Source organism: Podarcis melisellensis (assembly GCF_964234715.1).
Source record: "Podarcis melisellensis genome assembly, chromosome: W".
Taxonomy (NCBI): domain Eukaryota; kingdom Metazoa; phylum Chordata; class Lepidosauria; order Squamata; family Lacertidae; genus Podarcis; species Podarcis melisellensis.
The window spans coordinates 10,167,792-10,185,884 of record NC_138535.1 but is presented as its reverse complement, the minus strand read 5'-3'; the positions used below and the strand labels follow the sequence as shown (position 1 = coordinate 10,185,884).

Sequence of the window (18,093 nt, the reverse complement as noted above, 5' to 3'; positions counted from 1 at the left end):
TCCGTGCTTCAAAACCACTTTTTGGGCCATGTTGTTGCCAGGAAGCCGTGGATCCGAATTTTCTGTGGTGCAGGCTGTTTCCATGGCCATGATGTGTGATTTGACGGTGACTTTGGGCTGATCTAGTGTAACAATCATGAGGATCCATGAGGATCCGTGCGTCGGAACCAAGTTTATGGGCCACGGTATGGCAAGGAAGCTGTGGATCCGAGTTTTTTGTGGCGGAAGCTGTGCCCATGGGCATGATGTGTTATTTGACGGTGAGTTTGGGGTGGCCCAATGCAAAGAGCATGAAGATGCCTGAGGACCCGTGCTTCAAAGCCACGTTTTTGAGCCACGGTATGACCAGGAAGCCGTGGATCTGAGTTATTTGGGGTGCAGGCTGTGTCCATGGCCATGATGTTTTATCTGATGGTGACTTTGGGCTGATCTAGTTCAAAAATCATGAGGATTCATGAGGACCCGTCTTTTTTAACCATGTTTTTGCGCCCCTGTGGCCCCACGAAACAGTGAATGCATGATTTTTTTGATGCTGTCTACAGAGTAAGACATAGTCTACAGTATCATGGTGGTTTTATTTAATTTGAATGAAAAAATCATATGAATTCTTGAGGATCCGTGCCTCGGATCCATGTTTTTGTGGTGCTGCAGCGCGGCAAAGTGTTGGATCCACATTTTTTATAGCCCAGTTTGCAACCGTGCCTTCTAGGTGTCCTACACTTTTTTTAAAAAAAGTGTAGGATCCATGACTTTTTTTTTTTAAGTGTAGGATCCATGAGGATCCGTGTAGATCCGCCTTTTACCCAGACCCAAATAAAACCATCCCTGACCACTGGTCCCCTTAGTTAGGGATCATGTGAGTTGTAGGTCAAAAAGATCTGGAGGGCCAAAGGTTGGAAACGCCTCAGCCCTCGGCCATCTTTCCCGCTCTCCCCCCCCCCCCCGCGGCCCTTGCGCGACACGCCTCAGCCTTACTTTCGCCGAGGGGAGGCGAGCGTTCACTGAAGCGCGCACATTTCTTTGGCTTAGGCGAGGCGACTGTCCTGCATGGCGCAAGCTCGCCTCATCAAATTACCGCAGTGTATCGGCTTTCGCGGGGCGGAGGGATACACGCGAACTCCCTCCTCTCTCGGCGGCCGTTTCGGCTCCTCCAGCCCAGGCTATTTCGGCGTGCCGCCTCCTTTCTTCTTTCCGACTTCTCCTCCGGCGGCAGGGAAGCGCGTCGCCCCGCCCCGAGGGGCGGAAAGGGAGGGACTACTTTGTCAAAAGAAGATCCGGCCGCGGCTAGCGTCCCCCTCCGCGCGCGTCCCCGACCGCCATTTCGTGAGTCGTCGCTGCCCCCGGCGAACGTGGAGCCGAGCCTTGTTGCCAGAGCTATGGCGACTTCCGTGGGCAACGTCTCCGACAGCACAGGTAGTGGCGGCGGCGGCGAAGGAAGCGCTTCGCCCCACAGGAGGGAACCGCGAGGAGCGCGCGAGTCCCCGGGCGCTGGGAGGCGAGGGAGCCTCTCCTTCGGTGTCAGACTGAGGAGGAGGAGGCGGCGGGGGGGGGGGGTCCGCAGGTCTGCCTCCCGACGGTGAGAGGGCCGGTCCGCGGTGGGGGTCTCCGCCTTGGATACCTCAGAGGTTTTGAGACTACAACTCCCATCATTCCTAGCTAACAACACCAGTGGTCTGGGATGATGGAAATTGTAGTCTGAAAACATTTGGAGGGCCGAGGTTGCCTATGCCTGGTCTAGTGACAACAACTGGTGGTGATTATTAATTTATTATTTATACCCCGCCCATCTTTTTAAAAATATTTTTTATTCATTTTGCATATAGTCGCATTGCATGACAACATGTCTTCATACGAAATCTCTTTGGCTCTGCTGAGCCTCCCTCCCGCCCAATGGTTTTTTACAAACTTCAATTTTGCTTCCATGCATTTCACGTCCTTTCCTGTTCTTGTGATGTCATTCCGGAAGTTAATTACATTATTCATCCTGAATTTGAACCCAGCTTGACCAAACTGCCCCCTGGGGCAAATAAGTAAGTGGATTTACACTTCTTAGATCTGCTCATCTTGAGTTGCTGGTTCACTCCCCCCCCCCCAAAAAAAATATGCCTCTGGTCTGAATATCCTGAATTACCTGTGCGTCTTTGGCTGAAGACTTGGTTTATTGAGGAAAGACACTTGCACAATCTAGTACTGTACAGGGGTCAGCAACTTTTTCAGCAGGGGGCCAGTCCACTGTCCCTCAGGCCGGATTATTTTGGGAAAAAATAATAATGAACACATTCCTATGAACCCAGAGATGCATTTGAAATAAAAGCGCGTTCTACTTGTGTCAAAACACCAGGCAGGCCCCACAAATCAACCAGAGGTGCATTTTAAATAAAAGGACACATTCTATTCATGTCAAAACACAATTCCTGGACCGTCCGCATGCCGGATTGAGAAGGCAATTGGGCCGGATCCGCCCCCCGGGTCTATCAGTAGCAGGGTGATCTGAAGATTTGCCAGAAGAAAGGCAAACAAATTCAGGATGAATAATGTAATTAACTTCCGGAATGACATCACAAGAACAGGAAAGGACGTGAAATGCATGGAAGCAAAATTGAAGTTTGTAAAAAACCATTGGGCGGGAGGGAGGCTCAGCAGAGCCAAAGAGATTTTGTATGAAGACATGTTGTCATGCATTGCGACTATATGCAAAATGAATAAAAAATATTTTTAAAAAGATGGGTGGGGTATAAATAATAAATTAATAATCATCACCAGTTGTTGTCACTAGACCAGGCATAAGATAGAGAGATAGATGATTGATTGATAGCTAGAGGGGCGGATTTACTGAAGGTAATGGGGCCCTTGATATGTCCAGCCGTCCTTTGTCCACAACCAATTGTTGCTGTTTTTTGTGTTGAATATATGCTATATGGTAACTTATGGACCTACCGTATTTTTCGCTCCATGTGGTGTAGTCTAAATCTCAGATCCTACTTGAGTGCTGTGCCTGGTCATTGGCAGCACATGAAAATAAAAAATAGGTCTACACAATAGAAATTCAGCTTTAGGTGTCAACCTGCTCTGCTGATCTTGTCTGCTGACCTCGTAATAAGCTGCCAGCTTGAAAGGAAAATTACAGAGAAGCATACATTGAGTCCCAACTCCTTAAGAAGCCATCTGCTCTTTGCATATTCTCATTTAACTACAGTGTGTTGATTTCTTTTGTTTTTGAACAAAAGAAACCGACCTGTTTGAAATGCAGTTGCAGCCCCTTCTCGGGGGCAGGTGCCCCTTCCAGGAGCAGCAGAGAATGTAGGAATAATAATAATAATAATGCAGCAACAAGATGCTGTTCAGGATACATTTCAGAATCTCATGATGATGATGACAACAATACTACTACTACTACTACTACTACTACTACTAAATTAATTCTGCTCCGCCCATCTGGCTGTGCTTCCCCAGTCACCCTGGGCAGCTTCCAACAGAAGATTAAAAAGACATTAAAACTCCAGTCATTCAAAACTTCTCTAAACAGGTAAGGGTGGGGATTGGTGTACCTTTACACTGCCTGGAAGAAAGAGACGAGTCCGTGGTCAGTATTTGGTGTATGTCCGAATGTCAACCACTAGAACTTTCATCTCAGTTGGAAAACGGTTCAAAATGTCCAAATGAAAAATTCTTTATATACAGGCGATTCTCAACTTAACTTGGGGGTTACGTTGGCTTGTGAAACCACCTTGGGTTCGACAGAGAGTGGGATTGCCAAAGGCTTTTTACCCAGACACATGGCCCTTTCAATTTTTTATTTTTAGGGAAGTTTTGAATGACTGATGTTTTAATTATTTTTAATCTTTTGTTGGAAGCCGCCCAGAGTGCTTTGGGAGACCCAGCCAGATGGGCGGGGTAGAAATAATAATAATAATAATAATAATAATAATAATAATAATAATAATAATAATAATAATAATTAGCCAAGCATGGCAAGCTGAATGTGCGCAGGTTAAATGTGCGTAAGTTGCGAGTTTCATCTTTTACGACGTGAGTGACCATTGTGCCCTAAATGTAACCAACCTGTTGGCCTTTCTGGAACAGAAATGAGCATTTTTGTAAGTGGCGTGTGTGAAGTTTGCTCCATACGGCTTGAATCCTATGCCTCTCAATTCAGCTAACTCATGATCAACATTGTATTTTTATTTTATTTTATTTATTGCTTGCCTATTTCTTGTCCTTCCTATAAAGGGGTCAGGGGGCAGCCTACACGGTTCTCCCTCTGCTCCTTGCTCCCTCGCGCCAACCCTGGGAGGTTGGGTTGAGCGACGGTTACTGGTCTGTCGCTTCGCAGCAGAGCATTTGAACCTGAATTTAACTGGGCCTTTGCCCTTTTCTCTGACAGCAATTTCCCCTTCATCCCAATCTGCAGTTCTTTGGTCACATGGTTTACTCTGCGTCTTCTTTTGGGAAACCCAGCCAGATGGGTGGGGTATAATAATGACAATAATAATAATTATTTATACCCCGCCCATCTGGCTAGGTTTCCCCAGCCACTCTGGGCGGCTTCCAACAAAATATTAAAATACAATAGTCCTTCAGATACCAAAAGCTTCCCTAAATTAAGTGGTGATGATGATGATGTTGATGTTGGGAGCCACCCAGTGTGGCTCAGGAAACCCAGGCAGACGGGGTATAAATAATTATTATTTGGGATACTGCCAGGGAGATAAAGTCCATCTGAGCCCCCAAGCTGGCTGCCGGACGATCCATCGACCTCCCGTAGATACAGTATCAGCAATTAGCGACACGAAGCCTAAGAAATAGCTTGCCACATTCTTGGGCTGGTGCACACTCTGTCAGCAGAATTCACACAGCAAAAGTTGCACTCAGGAGGGTATCATTTAGAATGTTTATTCAGCGTTGGTCAGAACAAAGAACAAACGTGACTGCCTGCTAGCATGTTCTGGCGCAGAGAGAGAGAGAGAAAACGAAAGCAATAGCAAACATAAACATCCTGAGAAACAGGAAATACGCAGACTCTGTGACTCACAAGCCTGCTCTCTCTTAAGGTGGAACGGAAATATCCTAACAGGCAGGGTAGAAATAATAAATTATTATTATTATTACTACTACTACTACTACTATCAGCTCTCCCTCCCTCCCTCTCTGTTCCATGCAAGTTGCCTGTCTCTTTCTCTCTTTCTGCAGCACACATTATGGGGTTCAAGTCTTGCCTGGTTTTCTGCCACGGGTGGGCAGGATGTTGGCTCAGCCTTGGGCAACACCCAGTTACAGGGGTCAGCAGACTTTTTCAGCAGGGGGCTGGTCCACCGTCCCTCAGACCTTGTGTTGGGCTGGACTATATTTTGAAGGGGGAAAAAATGAACAAATTCCTATGCCCCACAAATAACCCAGAGATGCATTTTAAATAAAAGCACACATTCTACTCATTTCAAAACACGCTGCTTCCCAGACCGTCTGTGGGCCGGGTTTAGAAGGCAATGGGGCCAGATCCAGACCCTGGGCCTTGGGTTGCCTACCCCTGCTCTTAATATTGACAAGTGGAGGAAGGTTTTCTTTTTGGAATGATAAAATCATTTTTTAACAGAAAGGTTCAACCTTGCTGGCATCCTCTTATTATTGACAACTGGAAGGAAGGCTTCCTTTTTGGAATCATCAATTTTCAGAGTCATTTTTACAGTTATATCAAAAATGACTGATTTGGTTCTACTATTAGAAATACATAGACCGATAATTATGAAATGATGGTGAGGTTTAATAAGTTAACAGTTTCTATTTGGACAACTTTTCTGCTGTACTTGATTGGAAGGAGAAAAAGAATCATTTCCTTCATCACAATTTAAACAATTAATTTAACTGAAACAATAACATGAGCATATGTATCCATGTTTGTTAACTGATGTGGTTGAACAATTTTTTAATAAAAAAACCCTTAAGACTGAGTTTTAGCACACATGAAAAACTTAAAACAAATCCTTATTTCCTGATGAATAGCCTTTGGACTATAACTTAAATAGAAAACTCTCTTTAGAATAAATTTTCCTCCAAAAGCATTTTATTTAAACAATCCGATTTAAATTTTAAAAATCCGATTTAAATAAAAAAAATCCGATTTTTTAATTTTAAAAGTTAATTAAAAAAACCATTGCTTTTTATCCACCCTGAGCAGGAGCAGTCGTCCTTAAGAAAAAGAGGCCAGAATGGGCCAGTATAGATGGCTTTTCTTCTTTCAGTTCTCAAATATCTTAACCTCGCTCAAGGTTGTCATCTGAACTGTTGTTGTTTAGTCGTGTCCGACTCTTCGTGACCCCATGGACCAGAGCATGCCAGGCACTTCTGTCTTCCACTGCCTCCCGCAGTTTGGTCAGACTCATGTTTGTAGCTTCGAGAACACTGTCCAACCATCTCATCCTCTTGTCGTCCCCTTCTTCTTGTGCCCTCAATCTTTCCCAACATCAGGGTCTTTTCCAGGGAGTCTTCTCTTCTCATGAGGTGGCCAAAGTATTGGAGCCTCAGCCTCACGATCTGTCCTTCCAGTGAGCACTCAGGGCTGATTTCCTTAAGAATGGATATGTTTGATCTTCTTTCAGTCCATGGGACTCTCAAGAGTCTCCTCCAGCACCATAGTTCAAAAGCATCAATTCTTCGGCGATCAGCCTACTTTATGGTCCAGCTCTCACTTCCATACATCACTACTGGAAAAACCATGGCTTTAACTATACGGACCTTTGTTGGCAAGGTGATGTCTCTGTTTTTTAAGATGCTGTCTAGGTTTGCCATCACCTTTCTCCCAAGGAGCAGGCGTCTTTTAATTTCGTGACTGCTGTCGCCATCTGCAGTGATCAGGGAGCCCAAGAAAGTAAAATCTCTCACTGCCTCCATTTCTTCCCCTTCTATTTGCCAGGAGGTGATGGGCCCAGTGGCCATGATCTTCGTTTTTTTGATGTTGAGCTTCAGACCATATTTTGCGCTCTCCTCTTTCACCCTCATTAAAAGGTTCTTTAATTCCTCCTCACTTTCTGCCATCAAGGTTGTGTCATCTGCATATCTGAGGTTGTTAATATTTCTTCCGGCGATCTTAATTCCGGCTTGGGATTCATCCAGCCCAGCCTTTCGCATGATGAATTATGCATATAAGTTAAATAAGCAGGGAGACAATATACAGCCTTGCCCGTATTCCTTTCCCAATTTTGAACCGATCAGTTGTTCCATATCCAGTTCTAACTGTAGCTTCTTGTCCCACATAGAGATTTCTCAGGAGATCAGGCACTCCCATTTCTTTAAGAACTTGCCATAGTTTGCTGTGGTTGACGCAGTCAAAGGCTTTTGCATTGTCAATGAAGCAGAAGTAGACGTCTTTCTGGAATTCTCTAGCTTTCTCCATAATCCAGCGCATGTTTGCAATTTAGTCTCTGGTTCCTCTGCCTCTTCTAAATCCAGCTTGCACTTCTGGGAGTTCTCGGTCCACATACTGCTTAAGCCTGCCTTGTAGAATTTTAAGCATAACCTTGCTAGCGTGTGAAATTAGTGCAATTGTGCGGTAGTTGGAGCATTTTTTGGCATTGCCCTTCTTTGGGATTGGAATGTAGACTGATCTCCAATCCTCTGGCCACTGCTGAGTTTTCCAAATTTGCTGGCATATTGAGTGTAGCACCTTAACAGCATCATCTTTTAAAATTTTAAATAGTTCAGCTGGAATATCATCACTTCCACTGGCATTGTTATTAGCAGTGCTTTCTAAGGCCCATTTGACTTCACTCTCCAGGATGTCTGGCTTAAGGTCAGCAACCACACTACAGTGGTGCCCCGCAAGACGAACGCCTCGCAAGACGAAAAACCCGCTAGACGAAAGGGTTTTCCGTTTTGGAGGCGCTTCGTAAAACGAATTCCCCTATGGGGTTGCTTCGCAAGACGAAAAAAATCTTGCATCCCCCCCGCGGGTTTTTTTCGCTTTTTTCTTCCTTTTTTAAAGCCGCTAAGCCGCTTATCAGCTGTTCCGCTGATAAGCCGCTTAACAGCTGATCGCTGGAAGCCGCTTGACAGCTGTAGCGCTAATCCGCTAAGCTGTCAATGGGCTTGCTTCGCAAGACGAAAAAACCGCTATACGAAGAGCCTCACGGAACGGATTAATTTCGTCTTGCGAGGCACCACTGTACCTGGGGTATACGAGACATCCATTTCTTTCTGCTATAGTTCCTCTGTGTATTCTTGCCACCTCTTCTTGATGTCTTCTGCTTCTGTTAGGTTTTTTCGACTTTTGTCTTTTATTATGGTAATCTTTGTACAAAATGAACTAGCCAGATGTTGAGCTCAGAATCAATCACAGTTGTTCCATTATTTGAAAAATAAGACTTTGGAGCCTTTTTGCCCCCAAATGACAACTAGATATTCCGTTTTGGCGACTGCAACCTTGGTCTAAGGCAGGCATCCCCAACCTGCGGCCCTCCAGATGTTTTGGCCTACAACTCCCATGATCCCTAGCTAACAGGACCAGTGGTCAGGGATGATGGGAATTGTAGTCTCAAAACAGCTGGAGGGCTGAGTTGGGCCACCACTGCTCTAGATCAGGCATGGCCCAACTTGGCCCTCCAGCTGTTTGGGGACTACAACTCCCATCACCCCTTGCTAACAGGACCAGTGGCCGGGGATGTTGAGAATTGTAGTTTGACGTTTAGCTGATCTGTTTGCATTCGCCCTACAGACCCTCTTGAGGTTTTGCATCACGCCAGACATTGCGCCTTTTTATTTGCACACCGCTGTCTGTCGGCTTTTGGCTCCCCTCTTCTAACTTTTTGTTCCCCCCCCCCCCATCCGAATGTCTTGGTGATCCTTCAGAACCAACAAAACGTCTGCTTTCCTTCCAAGGGCTGGCAGAGTTGGCTCACCGGGAGTACCAGGCGGGAGACTTCGAAGCGGCTGAGAGGCACTGCATGCAACTGTGGAGACAGGAGCCCGACAACACCGGCGTCCTGTTGCTGCTCTCATCCATTCACTTCCAGTGTCGCAGGCTGGACAGGTAGGAGGCTGGGGCCTTTCTTTCTTTTTCTTTTTAAAATATTTTAATCAGTTTTTCCATGTTTACATCCTCTAACAATATTTCTCTAACAATTTTCCATATTTCCCCCCCTCCTACCCTGGACTTCCTTCATATTCCCATTTTGTTTTATTTCCATATTACTCACCCTGTGTGTTGTTTTGTTATATACAATTGTGTTTGTTTATTCAAACCCTGACAGTGAGTCCAATTGCGTTGCTTCTTCATATATTCCGTAAATGGTTCCCATTCTCTTTTAAAGTCGTTGTTATCCTTTTCATGTAATTTATCTGTTAATTTTGCCAGTTCTGCATATACCAGAAGTTTCCCTTGCCATTATTCTTTCGTTGGTATTTCTTCTGTCTTCCAAGCTTGTGCTAATATAATTTTGCAGCTGTTGTTGCATACATAAATAATTTCCTTTTTTTTCTAAATCTTGATCTAAAATTCCTAGGAGGAATGTTTCTGGTTTCTTTACAAAAGTCTTTTTAAGCACCCCCCCAATTCATTATATATCATTTCCCAATAATTTCTAACCCTTTTGCATTCCCACCACATACGATAAAATGTACCATATTTTTCTTTACATTTCCAACAGGTTTTAGATCCCTTTTTATACATTTTTGCCACTTTCTCTGGCGTAATATACCATCTATACATCATTTTCATATAATTCTCTTTTAATAAGATACAACCTGTAAATTTTAAATTCACCTTTTACATCTTTTCCCAATCTTCCAGTTGTATATTATGACCTAAATCCTGAGTCCACTTTATTTGTGCTGACTTTACCATTTCATCCAGCATTTCCCCATATAACGGGAGATTATACATTTTTTTTAGTAATTTCATATCACTCTCAATTAGCTCTTCTTGAAAGTTTGACACTGTGTAGCTGAAACTTTTTTTATTGTCTTCCTTAAACTGTTTGTTCAATTGTCTATGATGTAACCAACTTTGCAATGTAGTCTTTAGTTCCTCATATTCTTTCATCTTTAACCCTTTTTAAGCCTCCATTAATAATTTTCTGTACGTCAGCCATTTCTCTCTCTTACAAAGAGGCTTTAATGCTAATACTTCCACTGGCGAGAGCCACCATGGAGTTTTGGGTTCTAAAAAATCTTTATATTTATTCCATACTTTTATAAGCATTTTTCTTATTATATGATTATTAAAACCTTTGTTTTTTTTATCTTTCCCATACCATAAATATGAATGCCAACCAAATCTATTATCGTGTCCTTCCAAATCTAATATTTCATCGCTGTCTAATTTTATCCTGTCCCAAATCCACGTGATGCAAACAGCTTCATAATACAATTTTAGGTCTGGAAGGGAGAAGCCTCCTCTATCTTTAGTATCTATAAGTATTTTGTATTTCATTCTAGGCTTTTTCCCATTTCAGACAAACTTAGAAATATAGTTTTGCCAGTTTTTGATGCAGACAAAGTTACTTATGAGGCTGGGTCCTTTCAATGTAATAATAATGAAACCATAATACATTTCATTTGTATCTCGCCTTCCCCTGCCAAAGCTGTGCTCAGAGCGGCTAACACAGACTTCCTCAACCTCGGCCCTCCAGATGTTTTTTGGCCTACAACTCCCATGATCCCTAGCTACCAGGACCAGTGGTCAGGGATGCTGGGAACTGTAGTCTCAAAACAGCAGAGGTCCGAGGTTGAGGAAGCCTGGGCTAACATCATAGAAATAACAAAAGAAAAAAAATGGTCCAGTAGCACCTTAGAGACCAACTCAGTTTGTTCTGGGTCTAAGCTTTCGTGTGCAGGTGCCCTTCTTCAGATACATGGAAACCAAAGTCTGTATAAGAACTAGTATGAAAAAGGAGGCCTCCCAGCATTCTCCCAGGCCCATATAAGAACAGCGTAAACAGTTGCGCCTGATGAGCATTTACTATTCCCAACCCTAATCCTGCGGTAAGCCATCTAACTAGGTTTTAATTTGATCCTGACTTGTTTTCAGGAGGTAATTTCATTATTGTTTGATTTTATACCAATGTTAACTCTTAACACAGCATTTGTAAGAACCAATCAGATTTCTTCTGAACATTTCAGAAGGGTCATGGTCCTTGCAGAGTTCGGAATGGGTTTCTGCAGGTCTTGGTGCCAGCACATGTCTTGGCCTATAGGGATGGATACAGCGACCTGGAATCCACAAAGGACCTGAGGAAGTAAGAACAGTAGGGCATCCCTGCCCCCAGGTAATCAAAGGAACAGGTCCCTCTCACTGCAGGTTGGGGAGCTGCTGGTACGTCACTAGAGGGTGTTCCAGAGGTACCTCTTTCCTACAATGGCGTTCCATAGGAGAACATTTATTAGGAAAGGAAACAGTTAATGAAGGACACCCACCAATAATATCCTTAGCTTGTGTCAGAGGAATGGAAAATTGTTTATGCAGCTGCTTGGCTCCCTGGTGAAAAAATGCATGGCTGTCAATTGCATTAGAAAATAACGGACATAAATATTTCAGAGCAGAATCAGCATGTTGATTACCTTCTGAAATTACATTCGTGAATCCTGTGTGGGAGCGAAAGTGAGCAGCATAGAAAGGCACAGTTCTATTTGTCAAGAGATTTTTCAGTGTCAAGAACAGAGAGAGTAGATTAAAATCTAGCATAGGAGAAAGATAGGAATTAGCCAAATGTGATAAAAAGATTAAACACATATTGAGTATCCACAGTGATCTCTGTGCACTCATCTGATTAACTGTAAAAAAAAGCCAGTTATTTTCAGAGTCCTTATATGTTAAAACACCTCTAGAGGGAGCTCCATCCTTAGAAAAAGTAAGTGCGTTTTGAACAGGAACCAATTTCCTTGGCACCTGTTGAATCAAAACCAGGCATGGACCTTTAGGAGGGTTAAAATGAACTGTCCCAATATAATCAGTAAATGCAATCTGACAGGGAAGAGAAGAACTCATTAGGGACTCGTGCTCCTGTTTAGAAAAAATGCAAATAACAAGCAGCAATAATTCGAGGCGGTGTATTAGGCAAAGTTAGCCACTCTAAAATCGCTATTCTGTCAGCAGTGGCTGGGGAAAAAAGGAGTCCTGTAAGTGAAGACATTGTATTAAGGAGAATCACGTGTATGAGGTGACCCCAAAACTCCGCAACTGCTGTAAAGTAAACTCATTAGGAATTTTCAGTTCAGGGAGGAAAGGAGAAAAAACAGTCTGTAATAGGCGATGAAGAATGAGTCTCACTGAGGTGGAATCGGACCTGTATGCTATGTCTTAATTTTATAAACCACCATAGGGAACTGAAAATTAGCAAGTTCGGCTGTCATTAGGTCGAAACCAGCACTGCCTTTAGTGGCATGGCTCAGATCTGCCACAGGAGACAGTGTGTTAAAAGCAATTGGCTCTGCTGTTGTGACTTTGGTAGAAGACTGACAATCAGCTGGCACAACTGTCTTTGTTCTCCCATTTAAACCCAGGCTGGAAGGCCACCTGTCGTGGCATTGCCTGTCTTTAGCAGAATGAACTGAAGGAGACAAAGCTGCTGCTAGGAGGGCAGATTTGTGAGTCTCAGTGCCAATATTCTGGCAAGGCTTAATCATTTGAGCACTATCTGTTTCTGGGTTCTGATAAATCGCTTTAAGAGCAGTCTTGCATTCAGCATTTTCATTTTCATAAGCCAATTGTTTCATTAAAACTTCAGAGGCCTCAAGGTTTGGAATTAATGTACTGGCTCCTCTTAGCTCATCAAGAAGGTCAGTAGTGAACATACTATGCAAGTCATTTTCTGTCACACTTCGCTTCAATTTTTTTAAAACTGCGAAGGGCAATGATTCGTGGGCTCTCTGTCCCTGTGCATTCTGAACAACAGGACAGATAGCAATCCCACGTGACCACCACAATTAGTCCTGCAGGAAAAAGCAAGGGATGGTACACAGATGACTAAAAATAGCTTTAGCATATGCAATGAGACAAGAATTCAATATCTCTATTCAGACCAGGTCTCTCCATAGTTTTCAGTTTAATAATAAGTTGTAATTGAGCAAGTTGTAAACTCCATAGTTTGCAAACTCGATAGTTTGCAGTTTAGTAGTAAGTTGAGTTATCACTCAACTGCAACTATGGAGAGACCTGGTCTTAATAGAGATATTGAATTCCTGTCTCATTACATATGCTAATCATCTGCATACTGTCCCTTGCATTTTCCTGTAGGACTAATTGCAGTCGTTCACACTTGCCAAGAGGTTGACCATACCCATTGAGTCCTACTACTGTCCTGAGAAAAACCCCACCCTACCCTCCCTCTGTATATCAGGGTTTGGTGACTTCTCCAAACTCAACAGGTTTACCATACCCATTGAGTCAATCACTCATCTCCTACTACCATCCTGAGAAAACCCCCACCCCACCCTCCCACTATATATAAGGGTCTGGGGACTTCTGTTTCTGTGTACCTGAAGAAGTGTGCATGCACATGAAAGCTTATACCAAGAACAAACTGAGTTGGTCTCTAAGGTGCTACTGGACAATTATTTTTTAAAAAAATATATTTTTTTTTATATAAATATTTATTAGGGTTTTTAGAAAAAAAATACAATAATAATAAACAGTATTGCTTTGTTTTAACAAAATTTCGTGTCATCCTTATATTTTTTTAAAAAATATATTTCGACTGCGTCAGACCAACACGGCTGCCTACCTGAATCTAGAATCATATAAAGAATACAATATGCATAAAAACAAGCAATCAAACTGCCAGGGAGCTGCCATCAGCTCAGAAGCGAGAGGTGAAAGGGCAGTCAGGTTACAGGGAGCCTCCAAAGATCCTGAGAAGCAGCACTTCCTCCGCGGAGGAGGAAAGCCACGCCTCCAGTGGGGAAGGGATGCAGGGCTCAGAGTATGCAAGGGAGAGACACAGGACCGAGCATGAGCAAAGGGGGGGGGAGGCAGGTCCCCCTCTGCCCACGCCCTCTTTGCGCAGTTGGTTTACACGCAGAGTGGGGAGGCGTAGGGTGGGGATCAAAAGACTACAGTGATACCTCGGGTTAAGTACTTAATTCGTTCCGGAGGTCCATTCTTAACCTGAAACTGTTCTTAACGTATAGCACCCCTTTAGCTAATGGGGCCTCCCGCTGCTGATGCGCCACCGGAGCACGATTTCTGTTCTTATCCTGAAGCAAAGTTCTTAACCTGAAGCACTATTTTGGGGTTAGCGGAGTCTGTAACCTGAAGCGTATGTAACCTGAGGTACCACTGTACTCTGCTGGGGAAGGTTTAAGGACCGCCCACTCCCAGATTCTGCTAGCGAGTGAGCAGACATGGAATTGAGTCGATCTGCATTGTGAACGTTTTGGACAGATAATAAAGCCTTGAAAAGACCAACGGGGAGTCTTGCCTGTTTGCTCTCGAGCAACCACGCCGGCATACATAACACAAACGATTAAAATGCATCCTAAAATTAATTCAAATAAATTGGAATTAAGATTAGACTGGACAAACGACAATCCTCAGGTTAAAATTGAATGCGGTTAGTACTCGCCAGGACCAACTGTTTCCACTGATATTATAAGGACCTGTGAGCAGGCTGGGAAACCTCCTTCATGCTTGTTCTTATACAAAGAGAAAATGAGTCAGGGTGAACCCTGGCCAAAGGCCTGGCAGAACAGTGGATAAAATGGAGTGTTTCAAGAAGTGGCAGAGAGATATTTCTAGATTTGTCTGGCAGGGCAAGAAGCCTCGAATAAAATTTAAGATATTAACTGAAAGAGGTGGATTTGCCCTGCCAGACTTAAAACTTTATTATGAATCAGCCGCTTTTTGCTGGCTGAGAGAATGGCTGCTTCTTGAAAACACTGACGTGCTGGACTTAGAAGGTTTTAACAATGTATTTGGGTGGCATGCATATTTGTGGTATGATAAGGTCAAAGCACATAAAGCGTTTAAAAACCATATTGTCAGAAAAGCACTGTTTAATGTCTGGATAAGATACAAGGACTTGCTTGAAAATAAAACCCCAAGGTGGTTGTCACCAATGGAAGCGAAGGCTCAGAAAAAGCTCAATATGGAGGCCAAATGGCCGAAATATTGGGAAATTTTGGAACAAGAGGGAGACAGATTAAAACTGCAGAGTTTTGAAAAACTAAAAAATAGAGTGCGAGATTGGCTTCATTATTACCAGATAATGGAGGCATATAATTTAGACAAAAAAATTAGCTTCCAGGTGGAAAAATCAAAATTGGAAACAGAACTGCTAGATCCCAAAATTAAGAACTTGTCAATAATGTATAACTTGCTGTTGAAATGGAACACTCAGGATGAAACGGTGAAATCTGCTATGATTAAACGGGCACAAGATGTTGGACATAACATTATGATGGCTGACTGGGAACAGTTATGGACCACAGGTATGAAGCTCACGGCATGTAATGCCTTAAGAGAGAATATTATGAAAATGATTTACAGGTGGTACATGACCCCAGTCAAGCTTGCAAAAATGTATCACTTGCCCGATAATAAATGTTGGAAATGTAAAGAAAATGAGGGAACATTCTTTCACCTTTGGTGTGTTACGATATGAATGCAATGCGACCGCGAGCAGCAGGTGGCTTGGAAGCAAAACATAATGGGAATGTTGGAACTGTTCCGTGGGAACAGAGGGAGGGTCTATTTTCAGTGCAAAGCACCGGAATTAGCTCAGAGTGAAATATGACCTGTACAGGAAGTACAGGAGGTGGAGTTTTCTCTCTCTTCTGATGGACTCTGATGAGAGCAGACGTGTTTTCTCTGTAATGCTGCAAAGACAGAAATAAAGGCATGTAAATACATTTCTGTCTCTCTCTTTCCCCCTACCTGGGAGGGGGGTAAGAGCGGTGTGTTCTTATGTTGAGGAGGATCGCCGATCGCGACCTAGCCTGCATCTGCCGGGGAATGCAGACAGGGAGGTCACCAGGAGATCATGCCAGGTGCCTGGAGAGTGGCCAGTTTCTCCTGATATGGCAGATTTCCTAACATGGTGGACGTGCCCAAGGATTAAGGCTTTCTGGGAAATGATATATAATGAAATGAAAAAGGTATTTAAATATACCGTATTTTTCGTCCCATAGGACGCTCCATCCCATAGGACGCACCTACTTTTTTTTTGGGGGGGGGAAATAAAGGAAATTTTTTTCCCTTTATTTCCCCCCCAAAAAAAACCAGGTCGGGGAACAGTGGGATGGCGGTGCTGCGCCTCCCCGCTGTCCCCCGAGCTTGTGGGGCTGGCCGATGTCTGCCTGGCGCGAGGGGCGCTCTGCTTCAGGGCGCCCCGCGCGTCGGGCAGCAGGCTACTGTCTGCAGCATGGGGAGCCCTCTGTTTCAGGGCGCACCACGCGCCCCCCCGTGCGCAAGGCTTGCCGACACCAGCGCGGAGCACGGGGCGTCCTCCGAAGGGCACCCTGTGCTCCGCGCTGCCGGCTACCGCCCGCAAGCCATGCGTGCCCGGGGGGAGATCCCCCGGGTGCGCAAGGCTTGCTGACACCAGCGCGGAGCACGGGGCGGCCTCCGAAGGGCGCCCCGTGCTCCACGCTGCTGGCTGCCGCCCGCAAGCCTTGCACTCCCGGGGGGAGATCCCCCAGGTGCGCAAGGCTTGCCAACACCAGCGCTTCTGGGTGCCGGCAAGGTCTCCGCTAGCCGCCTCTCCCAAGGCTAGCGGAGCGCTGCGCTAATCCCGAAGCTTGGGGCGTGCGGAGCTTAGCGCGCCCCAAGCTTCTGGGTGCCGGCAAGGTCTCCGCTAGCCTTGGGAGAGCTGGGTCTCCCACGGGTAGTGGATAGCTTCCTGAAGCCTGGAGAGCGAGAGGGGTCGGTCCGCACCGACCCCCCTCGCTCTCCAGGCTTCAGGGAAAGCCTGCATTCGCCCCATAGGACGCACACACATTTCCCCTTCATTTTTGGAGGGGAAAAAGTGCGTCTTATAGGGCGAAAAATACGGTACCTTCCTGAAGAAACCAGAGGCCTTTCTCCTGGGCATGGTCGGCCAATTGGTGTCAAAGAAGGATAGAACTTTTTTTATGTATGCTACAACAGCAGCAAGAATACTTATTGCGAAGTACTGGAAGACACAGGATCTACCCACTCTGGAAGAATGGCAGATGAAGGTGATAGACTATATGGGACTGGCAGAAATGACCGGCAGAATCCGAGACCAGGGAGAAGAGTCAGCGGAAGAAGATTGGAAGAAATTTAAAGACTATCTACAGAAATATTATAAAATTAATGAATGTTAGAATGATGTCGGATAGAAATTAAGTGGTTTTCAGCTGTAATGTTATAAGAGAATATGGAAAAAAGGTTTAGAAGTAGGTTAAAAAAATATTGATAAGGATTTGCTGAACTAACAATTGAATTGGAATACAAAAAAGGGAGGTATGAGGAGGTCTGGGAAATAAGTTAATGAAAAATAAGTTATTGAAATTTTGTGTGTTTTTAAGTATTTTCTGTTTTGTATTTTTGTTATATTTTTCTTTTTGATTTTCTTTTTACTGTATTAATATTGAAAACTTTAATAAATATCTTATAAAAAAATAAAATAGTATTTATGTTCACTTGTAATTTTTCTAGGATATTAATTATATTTCTCGCGTTATCAGACAAGTGTCTACCTGGGAGAAAGCCTGCTTGATCTTTATGTATCTCTTCCATTAGTACTTTTTAAAATCTTTTAGCCAACATATCTGCAAAAATTTTGTAATCCACATTAAGTAGAGATATGGGGCGGTAGTTCTTAAGCTGCGTCTTCTCAGACTCACTTTTCGGTATAAGTGTAATATAAGCTTCCTTCCACGACTCTGGTGCTTTTTTCCCTTCCAAAATTTCATTACAAACTTCCTTTAGTGGTTGTATTATCCAATTTTTTAAGGATCTATAGTATCTTGAAGTTAAGCCATCCGGCCCTGGAGATTTACCCAATTGCATATTTTGAATGGCACCCTCTACCTCCTGTTCAGTTATTTTGTAATTCAACATTAGCTTGTTCTTCATTTTCTTTTTTATATAAAGTTTTATAAAATTTAAGAAAAACTTTCCTTTATTTCTTTCGGGTCTTCTAT

The 18,093-nt window shown here is 43.8% G+C and overlaps 1 protein-coding gene across 2 annotated transcripts in view; it reads left to right on the top strand.

Annotated features, from left to right (window-relative positions):
• Positions 1–1,305: 1,305 nt before the first annotated feature.
• LOC309361132 (UDP-N-acetylglucosamine--peptide N-acetylglucosaminyltransferase 110 kDa subunit-like) overlaps positions 1,306–18,093 on the top strand; it is a 145,353-nt gene continuing 128,565 nt past the window's right edge. Inside the window, exons 1-2 of one of the 2 annotated variants that reach the window (XM_081896081.1) lie at positions 1,306–1,413; positions 8,869–9,019. In XM_081896081.1, the coding sequence (XP_081752207.1) occupies positions 1,377–1,413; positions 8,869–9,019 (188 nt within the window). In that variant the 5' untranslated portion in view covers positions 1,306–1,376. Of the gene's footprint in view, positions 1,414–8,838; positions 9,020–18,093 lie in introns of both variants that reach the window. The other variant, XM_081896080.1, reaches the window with a different exon arrangement.